The sequence below is a fragment of the Trachemys scripta genome, chromosome 4, assembly GCF_013100865.1.
Source record: "Trachemys scripta elegans isolate TJP31775 chromosome 4, CAS_Tse_1.0, whole genome shotgun sequence".
In the NCBI taxonomy this organism is placed as follows: Eukaryota; Metazoa; Chordata; order Testudines; family Emydidae; genus Trachemys; species Trachemys scripta.
In genome coordinates, this window is record NC_048301.1 from 23,911,104 (window position 1) to 23,927,561 (window position 16,458).

At 39.7% G+C, this 16,458-nt stretch overlaps 1 protein-coding gene across 1 annotated transcript in view; it reads left to right on the plus strand.

Moving 5' to 3' along the window:
* The window catches only part of WARS1 (tryptophanyl-tRNA synthetase 1), a 39,827-nt gene that overhangs the window by 7,840 nt on the left and 15,529 nt on the right, over positions 1–16,458 (plus strand). The window contains exons 2-5 of the mRNA XM_034768370.1: positions 7,294–7,503; positions 8,631–8,841; positions 14,217–14,325; positions 15,867–15,986. Coding sequence (XP_034624261.1) covers positions 7,390–7,503; positions 8,631–8,841; positions 14,217–14,325; positions 15,867–15,986 — 554 coding nt within the window. The 5' untranslated portion in view covers positions 7,294–7,389. The remainder of the gene's footprint in view (positions 1–7,293; positions 7,504–8,630; positions 8,842–14,216; positions 14,326–15,866; positions 15,987–16,458) is intronic.

Sequence of the window (16,458 nt, forward strand, 5' to 3'; positions counted from 1 at the left end):
GGATGCACCCACGAAAGCTTATACTCTAATAAATTTAGCAGAGGGTCCTGTGGCACCTTTAAGACTAACAGAAGTATTGGGAGCATAAGCATAAGCTTTCGTGGGTAAGAACCTCACTTCTTCACTTGCATCTGAAGAAGTGAGGTTCTTACCCACGAAAGCTTATGCTCCCAATACTTCTGTTAGTCTTAAAGGTGCCACAGGACCCTCTGCTAAATTTATTAGAGTATAAGCTTTCGTGGGTGCATCCGAAGAAGTGGGCTGTAGCCCACGAAAGCTTATGCTCTAATAAATTTGTTAGTCTCTAAGGTGCCACAAGTCCTCCTGTTCTTTTTGCGGATACAGACTAACACGGCTGCTACTCTGAAACTTACTATACCCGAGTTCACTCAAAGCTGGTTTCACTATATTCTTTATAGAACTAGTTAGGATAAAAATGCAAAAACAAAAATTCACGCTATTATAAAGAGAAGGAAGTTGTTATGTTTGTATAGCAGCAAGGGAAAGTATGCATGTGTTTTGTAAAATTACTTTCTTAACTGATGGATTTTCCTACCAGCTAGAGCACTGAAGTACAGTAATTGCTGTCACAGATCAAAGGTTCAATGTTAATTTTATACACTAAAATACTCTTAACTCTAGCCTATTTTTTATGAACATCATCTTCACATGTAAAGAGAAATTGAGTTAGAAGAAAAGTGTGTATATATATATATATTAGTCTACAAAGAGTTAGATAAGATTTGACTGTGACTGTAAAGGTAGTTATAGCCATACCAAAACACCAGTTATTCTCTGGCTATGTCTGAGATAAAAAGTTACACTTGAAAAATGGTTCTAATTTATTACTGCCGTATTCTATTTTCTCCTTTCATTTCATCTTGGGAGCTTTGTCATTTCTCAGCCTTTCATAGGAAAAGTAAATACAAATGATCTTATGCAAAACGAAGACATTTGCATTTTGTAATTTATGATTCAAAGGAAAATGAGCCTCATCTTCTAAAGTGTTGGCTTATCACCTTGCTAAGGCCTTTGCATAATTATAGTTATTGTTTTTGTCTGACTCATCAGGCATTATCCACTGCCAGAAGCAAAAACTAAATTTCTTAGGTAGTCTGATTTCAAACTCCAGTGCATAATATTTTCCTGAAAACATTCCTAGTTATGGGTATCAGGATGTTTTGAATGTTCTTAGTCACAAAACAAATTCCTATCCTACGCTCTGTTTTGGGACTGTTTATATTCTTAACACTAGAAATGATTCAAAAGAATGTGTCAGATCAAAATATGAGATAAATCCTGTTCTTTCTTATTAATAATTCAACATAATAGTTCTCCTCAACTTCAGAGCTCAGTGAAGAATGCTGTCCATCTTTGTGGTGGTGGTGTCCTGAATCTCCATTCCATCAACACAGCTGGATGCCATACTCCACTTCATCCTGAGTTCAGGCAACTAGATTTTAGCTTTGGAGAATTACTCTTTGCAATCTGCAGTCCTCACTGCCTGCATCTTTCATTGCACTGACTGCATTGCCTTTGCTTCCCCCAAAAATTCAACCTTCCCTTATGCAATGTTCGTTATGTTCTAAACCAGTGGTTCCCAAACTTGTTCTGCCGCTTGTGCAGGGAAAGCTCCTGGTGGGCTGGGCCAGTTTGTGTACCGGCCGCGTCCGCAGGTTCAGCCAATCGCGGCTCCCAGTGGCCATGATTAGCTGCTCTGGGCCAATGGGAGCTGCTGGAAGCAGCATGGGCCGAGGAACATACTGGCCACCACTTCCAGCAGCTCCCATTGGCCTGGAGCAGCGAACTGCGGCCACTGGGAGCCATGATTGGCCGAACCTGCGGATGCGGCAGGTAAATAAACTGGCCCGGCCCGCCAGGGGCTTTCCCTGCACAAGCGGCGGAACAAGTTTGGGAACCAATGTTCTAAACAAACACTTTGCCTCCGTCTTTAATGAGGCTAATGAAGAGCTTAGGGATAATGGTAGGATGACAAATGGGAATGAGGATATGGAGGTAGATATTACCACATCCAAGGTAGAAGCCAAACTCGAACAGCTTAATGGGACTAAATTGTGGGGCCCAGATAATCTTCATCCAAGAATATTAAAGGAACTGGCACATGAAATTGCAAGACCATTACCAAGAATTTTTAATGAATCTGTAAACTCAAGGGTTGTACCGTATGACTGGAGAATTGCTAACATAGTTCCTATTTTTAAGAAAGGGAAAAAACGTGATCCGGGTAACTACAAGCCTGTTAGTTTGACATCTGTAGTATGCAAGGTCTTGGAAAAAATTTTGAAGGAGATTGAAGTCAATGGTAATTGGGACAAAATACAACATGGTTTTACAAAAGGTAGATCGTGCCAGACTAACCTGATCTCCTTCTTTGAGAAGGTAACAGATTTCTTAGACAAAGGAAATGCAGTGGATCTAATTTACCTCAATTTCATCAAGGCATTTGGTACAGTTCCACATGGGGAATTATTAGCTAAATTGGAAAAGATGGAGATCAATATGAAAATTGAAAGGTGGATAAGGAACTGGTTAAAGGGGAGACTACAACGGGTCATACTTAAAGGTGAACTGTCAGGCTGGAGGGAGGTTACTAGTGGAGTTCCTCAGGGATCAGTTTTGGGACCGATCTTATTTAATCTTTTTATTACTGCCCTTGGCACAAAAAGTGGGAATGTGCTAATAAAGTTTGTGGATGAGACAAAGCTGGCAAGTATTGCCAATACAGAGAAGGACCGGGATATCATACAGGAAGATCTGGATGACCTTGTAAACTGGAGTAATAGTAATAGGATGAAATTTAATAGTGAAAATTGCAAAGTCATGCAATTAGGGATTAATAACAAGAATTTTTGTTATAAGCTGGGGACACATCAGTTGGAAGTAACAGAGAAGGACCTCGGCATATTGGTTGATCACAGGATGACAATGAGCTGCCAATGTGATATGGCCGTGAAAAAAGCTAATGCGGTCTAGGGTGCATCAGGTGAGGTATTTCCAGTAGAGATGAAGAGGTGTTAGTACCGTTATACAAGACACTGGTGACACCTCATCTGGAATACTGTGTGCAGTTCTGGTCTCTCATGTTTAAGAAGGAAGAATTCAAACTGGAACAGGTACAGCGAAGGGCTACTAGGATGATCCGAGGAATGGAAAACCTGTTTTATGAAAGGAGACTCAAAGAGCTTGGCTTGTTTAGTCTAACCAAAAGAAGGCTCAGGGGAGATATGAGTGCTCTCTATAAATATATCAGAGGGATAAATACCAGGGAGGGAGAGGAATTATTTAAGCTCAGTACCAATGTGGACACAAGAACAAATGGATATAAACTGTCCATCAGGAAGTTTAGACTTGAAATTAGATGAAGGTTTCTAACCATCAGAGGAATGAAGTTCTGGAACAGCCTTCCAAGGGGAGCACTGGGAGCAAAAGACATATCTGGCTTCAATACTAAGCTCGATAAGTTTATGGAGGGGATGGTATGATGGGATAGCCTAATTTTGGCAATTAATTGATCTTTGACTATTAGCGGTAAATATGCCCAATGGCCTGTGATGTGATGTTAGATGGGGTGGGATCTAAGTTACTACAGAGAATTCTTTCCTGGGTGTCTGGATGGTGAGTCTTGCCCACATGTTCTAGGTTTAGCTGATTGCCATATTTGGGGTTGGGAAGGAATTTTTCTCCAGGGCTGATTGGCAGAGGCCCTGGGGGGGTTTCGCCTTCCTCTGCAGCGTGGGGCATGGGTCACTTGCTGGAGGATTCTCTGCACCTTGAAGTCTTTAAACCACGATTTGAGGACTTGAGTAGCTCAGACATAGGTTAGGGGTTTGTTACAGGAGTGGGTGGGTGAGATTCTGTGGCCTGCGTTGTGCAGGAGGTCAGACTAGATGATCATAATGGTCCCATCTGACCTTAAAATCTATGATTCTATTATTCAATTCTGCTATGCTGAATAGCATAACACTACCTTAGTCCTCTTTCAAGAGTCATCCGATTTTACTTTCCTCAGACGGGAGTGGTCCTCTCTAGTGTACTGCTGAAGCCCATCAGCTTCACACTTTCATTTCAGCCTTTCAGGATGGAGAAGTGCTGCAAATAGGCAGGTAAATAGAATAATTAAATTAGATCAAACTATGCATCCATGTTAATGTTGCACACAAAAAAACTGATGTTTAACTTCATACATTGTAAAATTTGAAGCCAGATAATATAACCCTGGTAGCCCCACATAAAGATGCTGTGTTAACCTTCATAAAAGACTATATAAAACCCTTTTATTGGATTTGTGGGTTTAATAATTTCATTTCCTTATCCAACCAAACAATTTTTTTTGCCTCGAAGAAACAAGGAAAATATTAGACTCCAAAATAGAATATGAAAAGGAGTTATGTAGGAGTCTGTAAAAGAATTTCCCTTTATGGAAAAAACACTGTTAAATGTTAAATCAGTCATAACATAATTAAATGAAATAAGGCTAAATGGCATGTTATTTAAATAACATCTTATTAAAGGGTTACTGAACTAAGCAATCAAAACTAGTGACCATTCAAACTGCATGTACCCTTAATCAGGACAGTTTTATTTAAAATAAGAATTTGATATAGTAGTGGGCTGATAAGAGGATAACATTAGCTGTAGTTGGTGCTCAGCTGTTCCATAACCTGGAAATATTGCAGCTGGTTAAGGAACAGAACCTTGATGATTAGCTACATTTTAGTTAACCATGGCAACTCCTCGTTATGTTTCCCGAGCAGGCAAAAGGCTCATAGTATGGTGACAGTCTAAATGTATATTTTGTAAACAAGTTGTGATCAGACTGTTTTGCAGGATGCAGACTTTGTAGTGTTGAACAGCTAGTGTGAATACTGTGGGCTTGTTTTTGGAACTCTGGAACAGTGAAACCAAGTGGGTCATTTTTTGTAACTTTCTCTTAGGATTAATTAAAGTTAGGTCTTGTAAATCTATTTCTAATTATGCATCATATATAGAATTCTGTCAATAAACTGTTTAGGAATCTGTTTTTTAAGAGTTCTTGAATAGTTAGATGCATCTTAAGATCAATCTTCAAAGCAAATTTGCCCCTCAGTTGCATCAGGGATAATCTTCTAGTCCCTGATCCTGCAACTTGTTCTATGCAGATAGACCTGTATGCCCACGTGTCCCTTTGAAGTGAGTGAGGTGCCAAGTGGGCTCCTGGGCCTTAGTCTGATAAGGGATACTTAAGGTGTGAGGTGCATCTTTCAAACTGACCACTGATGGTAGCTATACTGTTATAAGACTAGGTTAGTCTTCAATTTGTTGTGTATCCATCACATATGAATGAAGTGCATTTCAAAACAAGCATTCTCTGCTAGAGATCCCTCTCTGTGTCTTGCGCTCATGCTGTGTTCATCACAGATGTATGATAGGTCTTTGGGGCAATCACAGCTCACCCAGTAAGGTTGCTTTCTCCGAATTATGACATCCCCTCCTCTTCCAACGCACTAATCTTTTTTCTTTGTCGATATGGAGAACTTACTGTAAATGTAAACATGTTTTTTTTTAATCTTCTATTCTTCTATATCAAATGACAAAATTAAATAAATCCTTGATTGGTGCCTGAATACTAGTATAACCAATGTGCTTGCATTTTTACACATAACCACCATTACTATTTTAAAAGCGATTCGCATTATATTTTCTGGGAATGCGTGACAGGGGATAGATCACTTGATGATTACCTGTTCCGTTCATTTCCTCTGGAGCACCTGGCATTGGCCACTGTCGGAAGACAGGGTACTGGGCTAGATGGACCTTTAGCCTGACCCAGTATGGCCGTTCTTATGACCTTAACCTATTTTTTGCTTGAGCTTCTGCTTATTGTATTCCTTTCTGATTATTAACAATTCTTTCAGGATCACATAGGGAAAGCTCTATCCCCACAACCCAACCATGTTTTCATTATAATTGGGCTAATGGATAACAGGTTGCCACATTTCTTAGTCATAAGTGCAAACCCTTTATTAGAATAAACAATCCTGCAGCACGCGTTACTCTAATTAAACTGTCTTTAAAGACTAAAACCTGAAAGAGGAGGAAGAAATTCCAGTAGTAGAAGGTAGTGTCAGGATCTGGGGACTGGAACCTGGGTCTGCAGAACCTGGGGTATTTGATATTCCCAGAGTGCCACATGCAGAGGCAAAGCCAGGGAGCACTGAGGAGTGTAGGTACTGCAGGAAGAACCCTCCAAGAGACCAGAGTGACAGTATCCCATGGCCCTCTGATTGGTCATGTGCCCATGCTTAACATCAGGGGTTGGCCCAATAAGTTGTCTGGGCAACCACACAGACTTTGGCCTGCTGCAATACCAGATTTCGCCTCGTCTCCTTATCTCCAGTCTCTGACTCCAGCCTGACTGACCCAGATTCCTGCCTCTTGATTCTAATCTGGTGCTATCTCTGAAGCTATTCCGGGAGATTTTTTTCCCCCCAACATGACATAATGTCGTTTTCTTAAAATATCCTATTAAAATCTCCTGGATTGTTTTCAATAGTCACCGGGAGATCAATGCCGATTCTGGGAGACTCCAGGCCAACCCTAGAGGGCTGGCAACCTTACCTGGTGGGCAGACCTCAGCCCAATGACTGCTAGGCCAGACCACCTATGACCCAGTCCCTTACAGGTGGTCCTTTAGACAGAGAACATATAAAACCAAGTGGGAGTTAAGAATTTAATGTATAACCAGTACAATGTGAACTTCTGTTTTGCAAATTGTTAAAGCACCTTCATTGTACTTTTGTGGACTGCCGCTAAATAAGGGGGGAAATAAATATTAAAAGGGACAAAGAACAGATTTAGAAGAAAAAGAAAACTAAAACCTTACCTGATACATGATGAGATCAAGATGTGTTTCATTGTTTTTTGTTTGTTTGTTTTTAAGATTGTGTGTGTTGATGGGAGAATTATAACGTACATTGAAACATAAAATGAGCCAGCATAGTTTAGTTAGTGCACGTACGTAGATTTAGAGGAACAGTATCATGAATCAACCTGTGATTTTATTTCCTCCAGAGCAGTGCCCATCTTCTAGTTCAAACGTCTAAACTCCTGCTATGAAACGATTTCATTGTGCTATGTGTCTTTGGTTTCTGAAGAACAGTGCTGAAAAAATGGACTCTCCAAACATATTGCTTACAATGGGTGAAATGAAATAGTATTATTTCAGATGGGTTTGAACAGAAGTCTTTAAAATTACAATAAAATAAAACATATGACCTGGTTATCTCTTCACAGCTCTCCTTCTCCAGTCTGTTGCTGCAGCTATTTTGAATCTGCTGGATAAAATACTTTATATTGTGAATAAAAGGGATAATTTACACTCCTGAAAAAATGGCAGACGTTCAGAACTGTGACTCTTGCCCTTCAAGTCCACTTGAGCTGTTTGAAAGAGTGACTGCACAAGGAAAAAAAGTCAGATCACTGAAAGCAGGGAAAGCATCAACGGTAATTTTATTTCATTTGTTGAACTCTTTCAATTTTGTACCTTAGTTCTCTCTTAACACATTGAACAGTTTTGTGGCTTGAGATGCTATTTTATATTCCAGTAATAAAATATTTTCTTTTAAAAATGTTTTGTTGTCCATAATACAAACTTTGGAATTATTAATATTACCTCATTCAAAATGACCAAAGTTGTTTTTCCTAGAGCAGGAACTGGGAGGCACTAGGCTTAGGGTCTAATTCTGCCACTGACTTGCTACGTTGCCTTTCTTAAATCAATTAGTCTTGTTGCATTTCAGTTTTCTTACCTTTAAAATGTAGATAGTAATACTGACCTTTCTAAACTATTTTGAGATCCTTGGATGCAAAGCACTGTATAAAAGTATTACCATACCTATTAGGAAATGTGGTTTTCAGTGTATGTGCACTGAGGGCCAACTCCTAGTCTTGTGGAAGTCATTTGGCAATTTTCTGTTAACTTAAGTGGGATCAGCATTTGGCTCTAAATACCTGATCCTGTCATCAGTCTGTGTGTAAATAGAATTAATTTCAGTAGGTGATCTACTTTGGGGTCTTAAGATTTGTTTTTCAAGTGAAACTTGGATAAGAAATCTTAGCAATGGGAGTGTGTGCATGCATGAGCTGTTACAATAACATTAAATTATATAGAACATCAAATAACTATGTGAGGTGTAAAGAACTAAAAAATGTTAATATAACTACTACAGGAGTATTTCTAAAGTAACTAATAATTTTATAGCACCTTCTATCTAAGCATATCTACAAATTTTATACGTAAATGAATTAAACCTCACCACTTCCCTGTGAGGCAGGTAAATATCTTTGTCCCTGTTTTACAAATGGAAAAGTGAGGCACAGAGAGTGCCTTGAGTGACTTGCCCAAGTTTACACAGTAAATTCTTACGATTTGTGTACAGAGAATGTTAAGAAACTGTCCCACCTGCCACTTCCTTTTCTTTTATCGTGGACATTGATCCTGCTTAACTTGAAGCACATGAGTAGCCCCATTGAAGTCAATGCATGTGTGTTAGTGTTTGGAGAAGGAAGGCCGTACTAACACACTTTGTCTGAAGCACATTCCATCTTAAAATTGTTTTTCCTTTGCTCAGGATGAAATTGATGCAGCAGTGAAGCTGTTATTGTCATTAAAAGTGACTTATAAAACAGCAACAGGACAAGATTACAAGGCTGGTTCTCCTCCAGTCAATTTCTCACCAGTAAGCAATAATGGTCCAACTACTACACAGGATGAGGATTTTGTAGACCCTTGGACAGTGCAGACATCCAATGCGAAAGGCGTAGACTACGACAAACTTATAGGTATTCTACTCTCTCATTTTAAAAAGCACCGTTAGCAAAATGTAACATCTGTAAGATGAGTCTGATTACTCTAATGACTGTAAATATAGCAAATGTTTTACTATATTTTCTCATTTTGAAATAGAGCCTATGTTGCCAGGATGTTTCACTTGTGTCACTTTGATATTAATGTCACTTACAAGAACCTATTAATGTAGAATATAATAGGGAGAGGTGGTAGGGATCAGTTTCCATTATACTATGTTTTTTCATGCTAGTGTCTTTCTGAAGCATTCGTTTTTTGGACTGAAAACATCCAGGGATTGGTCTCCACTTTGTCAATTTCTGTTTTTAAAATTTGAGCAAAATCTTTCCCATTCATATATTTAATTTCTTTAACACAAGTGCTGTGGTACGTGTTATTTTCCTATTAGAACAATGTAATTATAAAGTGTTTTGAAGAGGTTGCCCTGTTTTGTAATAACTTTCAGAACATGTGGAATGTGCTGTGGCCATGCCTGAGTGTCTTACCTGCCCTCAGTTGACCCCCAACTAGATTCTTGGGACTTGGACAGAGAGGGGCCCATGTAGAATTGTTACTGTGGCTCTGAAACGAGGTCATCATGCTGTTGCATTGTCTGGGTATGTATACGCTACCTGCCAGATCGGCGGGCAGCGATCGATCCAGCGGGGGTCAATTTATCGCGTCTAGTTTAGACGCAATAAATCGATCCCCGAGCGCTCTCCCGTCAACTCCTGTACTCCACTGCCACGAGAGGCGCAGGCGGAGTCGACAGGGGAGTAGCAGCAGTCGACTCACCGCGGTGAAGACACCATGGTAAGTCGATCTAAGTACATCGACTTCAGCTACGTTATTCACGTAGCTGAAGTTGTGTAACTTAGATCGATTTCTTCCTCCTCTTCGTCTCCCACCTCCCCCACCCCCTGTCCCCAGTGTAGACCAGGCCTCAGAGAGTACATGAGCTACGGCCAGGTTAAGTACAGTTGGAATTGAAGGAATGCAGCCCATGTAAAGAATGTGCATCTAATTAAAGCATTTTACTTTTTATTGTTACGATTTGTAAGATAAGAATAATTGAAAGAGGTTAGAGAAAAAAATATTTCTTTATTTTGTGTGTAGTCAAGTTAGTTTCCCTGTTTGTGTGGGTCTGTCACATAGCAACATGAGAGAGAAAAACATTTTAAATAGGAAAATGGGGTTGTGGAAAAACAAAGTCATCTGGGGGCACCCAAGGGTACATGCAATACCTGAAAAGGCTTTTAACTTGCTTTTTGAAACTGATGTTGATGGTCAAGTATCAGGGGGTAGCCGTGTTAGTCTGTATCTACAAAAACAACAAAGAGTCTGGTGGCACCTTAAAGACTAACAGATTTATTTGGGCATAAGCTTTCGTGAGTAAAAACCTCACTTCTTTGGATGAAGTTAGGTTTTTACTCACGAAAGCTTATGCCCAAATAAATCTGTTAGTCTTTAAGGTGCCACCAGACTCTTTGTTGTTGATGTTGATGGTGTCCATTTAACATTTTGCATCTCCTTACTTTTTTAACTGTGCAACCTTAACATTGCATTAACCCAGCATTTGTGTGTTAATCATAGAATCTAGAGATTGAAAGACCTTTTATGTCATCTGGTCTGTCTCTAGGTGGTGGTTTTATATTATTTAGCACTTTGCCTGGTCAAGGAGAGGAAACAGAGAAGTGAGGAGGATAAGAGATCTCTACTGTCATAATCCCTTGATGATTTATGGCTATCAGTTAACTGAAATAATAATGAGTGGCATTGAATATATTGTAAATGAATGATACTAAAGAACAATGGGGCTTAGTATTAGAACAATGTAGCAATGTAGTTAGCTTGCGTTGCTTGGGCTACTTATTGTATACCTACACACTCGTTGATTTTTGGCCTGTCATACTGTAATTGTAGATTGGGAGGGAGTGGTTTCCTTTAAGTTTCTTGGAAACGGTGTGGGCTTTTCTTCATGAGAATACTGAGCGCTCCATGAAAAGAAGGTAGTTTGTCAGCAGTACATATTAACTTCCTGCTACTCCTTTCTATACAAATCTTAATGTCCAAGATTCTAATAACAAGCAGTTTCCCTCTTTAGGGCAGAGTGAATTTCTGGTGCTATTTCAAAAGTCTATTGTGACTGGTTGGACCCCCCCTTCCGGGGTGCCACCTGATGTGCTAGGGTCCCACTGAGCCCACCTGGCCCACCAGCCAGGGCCCCCGCCTCCCCCCCCCGTGCTGCTGTGTCAGGCTTTCAAGCCTCCTTCTAGTACACACACAGGTAGGAACACACCCAGCTGTAAAATCACACAGTCTGTGATCAGCTCTCTGTGGAAGGACTCAACTAGGGGATTGCCCAGCACTCCTGTGCCCATACCCACTGGAGTGCAAACCCAAAATTATATTGTTTTAAGCTCATGAAAATCGCCCCCTCCCTCAGTGTGGAGGAAGATATGCACTGCTTTTTGCCCTGCCCCCTCAGTTATGAATTGCACAAACTGGGTTTTAGAAAACAAAACAAGTTTATTAACTACAAAGGAAACAGAACAAAGCAGACTACTGAGCAAAATAAACAAACATGCAACCTAAGCTTAATTCACTAAAGAAACTGGTTACAAATAGTAATTTCTCACCCTAAATATTGTTTTAGGCAGGTTGCGGAGTTTCTACTACTTAGAGTTCCAGGTATTTCTCTTAACAGGCTAGACCCCTGTCTCAGCCTGGTCCCAGTCCTTTCTCCCCAGATCAGTCTTGGATGTTTACAGCAGTTTTCCTGGGTGGGGATTCAGTGAAGAACCAGTGACCTTGATTAACTCACTCTCCAGCCTTAAATAGAATCTTTTATTTCCCTGTTTGATCTCCATCCCCCTTCTTCAGTGGAAAAGTACCAGCAGTGTCCAAGGTGGTATTTCGTACATCATCAGATGACCTTGCAGTGTTAAAGCAACCATGAGACAAGGTTTATTTGTAACATCCACAGGAGGGAACTCCAGGAAGATGGGAGATCACCATCTTCAAAGACCCATTGTCTTTCCTAATGGCCCATTCAGGTTGATTGCATACTGTCTGGTAAGCATTCCCCAAGTACACACACAGTTGTAATTGTTACATAGTCAGGTACAGAAATGATACATGCATACAAATTGGATAATTACATTCAGTAAATTATAACCTTTTCAATGATACCTCACATGACCCATCTTGCATGAAACATATCTTAGTTATGTCATATTAATATCATAACAATATTTCTATGAAGAATATAGGGGCATAATGTCACATCTATAAAATAATAATTATAATATATGGAGATATCCTATCTCCTAGAACTGGAAGGGACCCCAAAAGGTCATTGAGTCCAGCCCTCTGCCTTCACTAGCAGGACCAAGTACTGATTTTGCCCCAGATACCTAAGTGGTCCCTTCAAGGATTGCGCTCACAATCCTGGGTTTAGCAGGCCAATGCTCAAACCACTCCCCCCTAGCACTATTGGAGATAGCCACCAGTCCCGTCATAGAAAGGTAGGGTTGCAAGGGACCTGGAGTGGTAACCTTGTCCTTCCCCTGCACTCTGAAGCAGCACCAAGTAAACTTTAGGGTGACCATCCCTGACAGATGTTTGTCCAACGTGTTCTTAAAAACCTCCACTGACAGGAATTCCACAACTTCTTTCCTTGGAAGCCTATTCCAGGGCTTGACTATCCTTAAGATTTAGAAATTCTTCTTGATAGTTAACCTAAATCTTCATTGCTGCAGATAAAGTCAAATGTGGAGAACAATTGGGGTCTATCCTCTTTATAATAGCCCTTAATATATGTGAAGATTTTTATCAGGTCCCCGCTTAGTTGTCTTTTCTCAGGAGTAAATCTATTCTGTTTTTTTAATCTTTCCTCATTGGTCAGGTTTTCTATGTCTTTGATCATTTTTGTTGCTCTCCTCTGGACTCTCTCCAGTTTATCCACATACTTGGTAAATTGTGACACCCAAAACTGGACACAATACTCATGTTTACTTTAGACAGAAGAAACCAAAGTGCCAAGAAATAAGGTATAATTCAGTGGAATATCCTTTTTCTCACATAGTTGTCTTGAACATGCACAGACCTGCATAGCCAAACTGTAGAAACTACATGCAGGTTTCAAGGGCACTTACTAGGAAGGAATGAAGATTTTCTTCACTGAAGCACCTTGCAGGAAAGCCTCTGTAGGATTTGTAGTTTAAGGAGGGGAGAACTGTGATGGATGAGCAGGTGCTATATATTAATCTATGAATACTGATATGTAATAATGTCATGAACGCTGTAAGTAATCTGGTCAGTGAGGTAAAGTTACTGTATAAACACGGCGAGTTATTAGACTTTCCTATATGAATGCATTGATCTAACTTAATAAGAGCACTATGGGAGGAGACAGGAAAGCCGCACATTAGATCTTGATAAACAGCCTCCAGCACAGACTTGCAAGAAAATGGGGCTCGCTGTTAGCTTCAAGGAACCTGTATAGTGTCCTCAGTAAATTGTTTTGGCAAAAATGAGGTGCCTGGAAATCAAAAGAACGAAAAACAGCTAAAAGCCCTTCTCAGGGAGCGAAGAGGCAGTCAGTTATCAGAAGCTGTCTAGGGTTGGCACAGAGAGAGACTGCAGGGGGAGTCAGAAAAAGTTGGGCCTTTCTAGATCCAGGGAATGGTAAACTTTAGGGAACACCTAATATGTTTACAGTCTTATCTGACTGTTTTTAAGATCTGTTTTCTTTGAAACACTTTTGTTCTAAATAAATACTTGGCTTAAAGGAGGCTTCTTGGTCACTGTATTAATCATTATCACTGCTTCCAGAGGGAAGAGAACTGTGGGAACTGAGGATAAGTCAGGCCTGCTGAGATAATCATGGTTAGTACCAAGGATTGCAACCAAGGACCTAGTCTTAAAGTAGGAGAATCACACAACTCCACGTGGTGGCTAGAGGTCTGAGACCTAGGAGAGGGTGCACTTGATGTGACCATAGGGTGACCAGATGTCCCGATTTTATAGAGACAGTCCCGATTTTTGGGGTCTTTTTCTTACCCTATTACACTATTATCCTATTACCCCCCGCCCCCAGTCCCGATTTTTCACACTTGCTGTCTGGTCACCCTATGTGACCAGGAGAGGTGAGCGGTGCATTCGCCTGCTAACAGTGACAAGAACAAGCAGATGTTTGTATGCTTTACAAGCTACTTAGTTAACCACTACCCAGATTCTTTTTGATTCTTTTTGATGCTTCTGATTTTATATTTCTTTGCCATTGTGCCTAAGCAATATGTTCTGTTTAAATCCATGAGTGGGTTTTAGCTAGCAGTGTATATAATTTGTTGTGCATTTGTTCTTTCAGTTCGATTTGGAAGCAGTAAAATTGATAAAGAGCTAATCAATCGAATAGAGAGAGTTACTGGAAAAACACCTCACCACTTTCTGCGCAGAGGCATCTTTTTTTCTCATAGGTGGGTGAGGTTTTCTTTTTGATCCTCTGGTAATACCCAGAGACAAGTAAACACAAAAATGTATGGATCAGGATACATGCAATTTCCATTAATCTCAGCAAGAGCAGCCTGTGTCCAACAGAGAGCCATATTCTACTCTTATTTACACCAAATCAAAAACCCAGAATAAAGTGCTTGAAATTAATGAAGTTATTCCTGGTTTACAATTTCGTCACTGGGAAGCAAAACCTGGCTCCCAAAAAGTAGGGGAAGTTTGGAGAAAAAATGCATGGGGAACCCTTGCTGTTTCATCCTCCTACTCATTCAGCCTTGTATTATGAGAGAGGGCACTTTCTGTGTATGGACTTGTGATTGAATAAATGAATAACATGGAAGATATCAAGTGGAAATACAGTTGTTAAGAGTATGAGTACTCTTTCATCTCACTGATTTAACAAAGGACAGTTTCTTTTGAAATGTGAAGTCTAGGGAGAAATCCTAGAAATTCTGAAGTGTCATAGGTCCTCTTGAAGTTAGGTACTAAAAAGTTAAAAGCTTTCTAAAAAGTAAATTGCATTTTTATTTCAGCATGATTCATGGCCATGATAGGAGTTGATTTTTAAATTATCTTACCTATGCAAAAACTGTTTGCATCCATTTTAGTCATTAAGGAAAATGTGAGCGAGGTCAAAAATGTGCATTTTTTTAAAATTAGACCATGTTAAGTAATCAGGGGGGGTGTGCAGGTTTTGGTTCAAAAGCTGCCAGTATCAAAGTGTCTGATTCAGCGGTTCCCCATGCACTGGCTTCTCATTGACTTCAGTGAGAGTTCCACATATGTAGCAACAACAGAACTGGGTTCAGGAGAAGTATTCTAAACTGTCTGGAGAAATAAATCTGCTTGGGCGCCAGCATAACTTTGAAAGAAAGTTTTGTATGGTTGTAGGAAATGAGAGGGGCGGGGAAGGAGTTGGGTTTTTGTTGTGCTGTGTTTTGTTTTGTTTGTTGGTAGGGGAAAAGAGTTATCATTCCAAGAGTGAACATTTTCAGGTGTTGAATACAGTATAATTTCCAAACATGGCCATACGCTTTGGCCCCAATTCTGTACTGGGATCTGTTGGCATAGATCTCCATGCTCATGCAGAGTCCCTATTGACTTCAATGAGACTCAGCATGGACACATGGGTCCACATCATTTGATCCCAATAGACATTTGGGGCCTTAATTTGTTATCATACAGTGCATATACAGGGCCTACATTTTTCTATTACATAATTCTGTTTTGCTTTTTTTTTTTTTTAACTAAATCTTTTAAATGTGCTCAACCAATACCTTCTCTTTTTAAAATAACTTTTATGAAGTGTACTATATATGAAGACTTTTTAAAGTTACTATATTTGGTTTGTGAATACATTTTGCATTCGAAAGTTTTCACTTTTCTGTTCAAAATTTTTACTGTAGCTTCCCAGCTGTTCCTTCTAGAGCTAATTTATTTACCTACATTGGTCGTCTTTGGTTAAATTCTATAAGTCACACCATGTTTCCTCTGTTTTATTTTCTAGAGATATGAACCAAATTCTTGATGCATATGAAAATAAGAAGCCCTTTTACCTTTATACAGGTAGAGGCCCCTCCTCAGAGGCAATGCATGTTGGTCATCTTATCCCATTTATTTTCACAAAGTAAGTAGCTTCTGCCTCTAAGTTGCTAGTTTATTATTAAACAAATATTTGGTTCTCATCTGAAATATTGAACAGTATTTAGAGCTATAAAAACTGTACATCATACCCACTATCTATGTTACTTCAGCTGCATATAAAATTAAATGCAAAAATCTTGTTAATGAAACTCTTACAGTGGTCTGGTTAAAGCAAGTCTATTGCTGTCTCTTCACCACTGTTACCTCTCCCACATGGCACATACACATTCTTCTCCATTCTTCTTTTTCTTGTTAAATAGGTATCAAAGAGGCAAAAAGTACAGTATGGTCACTAACATAGCATCAGAAACCTTGAGTCTGATTCTCCACTCCTCTGGGTAACCATTTACATCTGTGGCACATGCATGTAAAACACTAGCCCTGAGGCGAGTGACTGAAGAACTCTGATTTGGTAGAATTTTCCATCCATTTTAGATAAGCATATGTACAAAGCA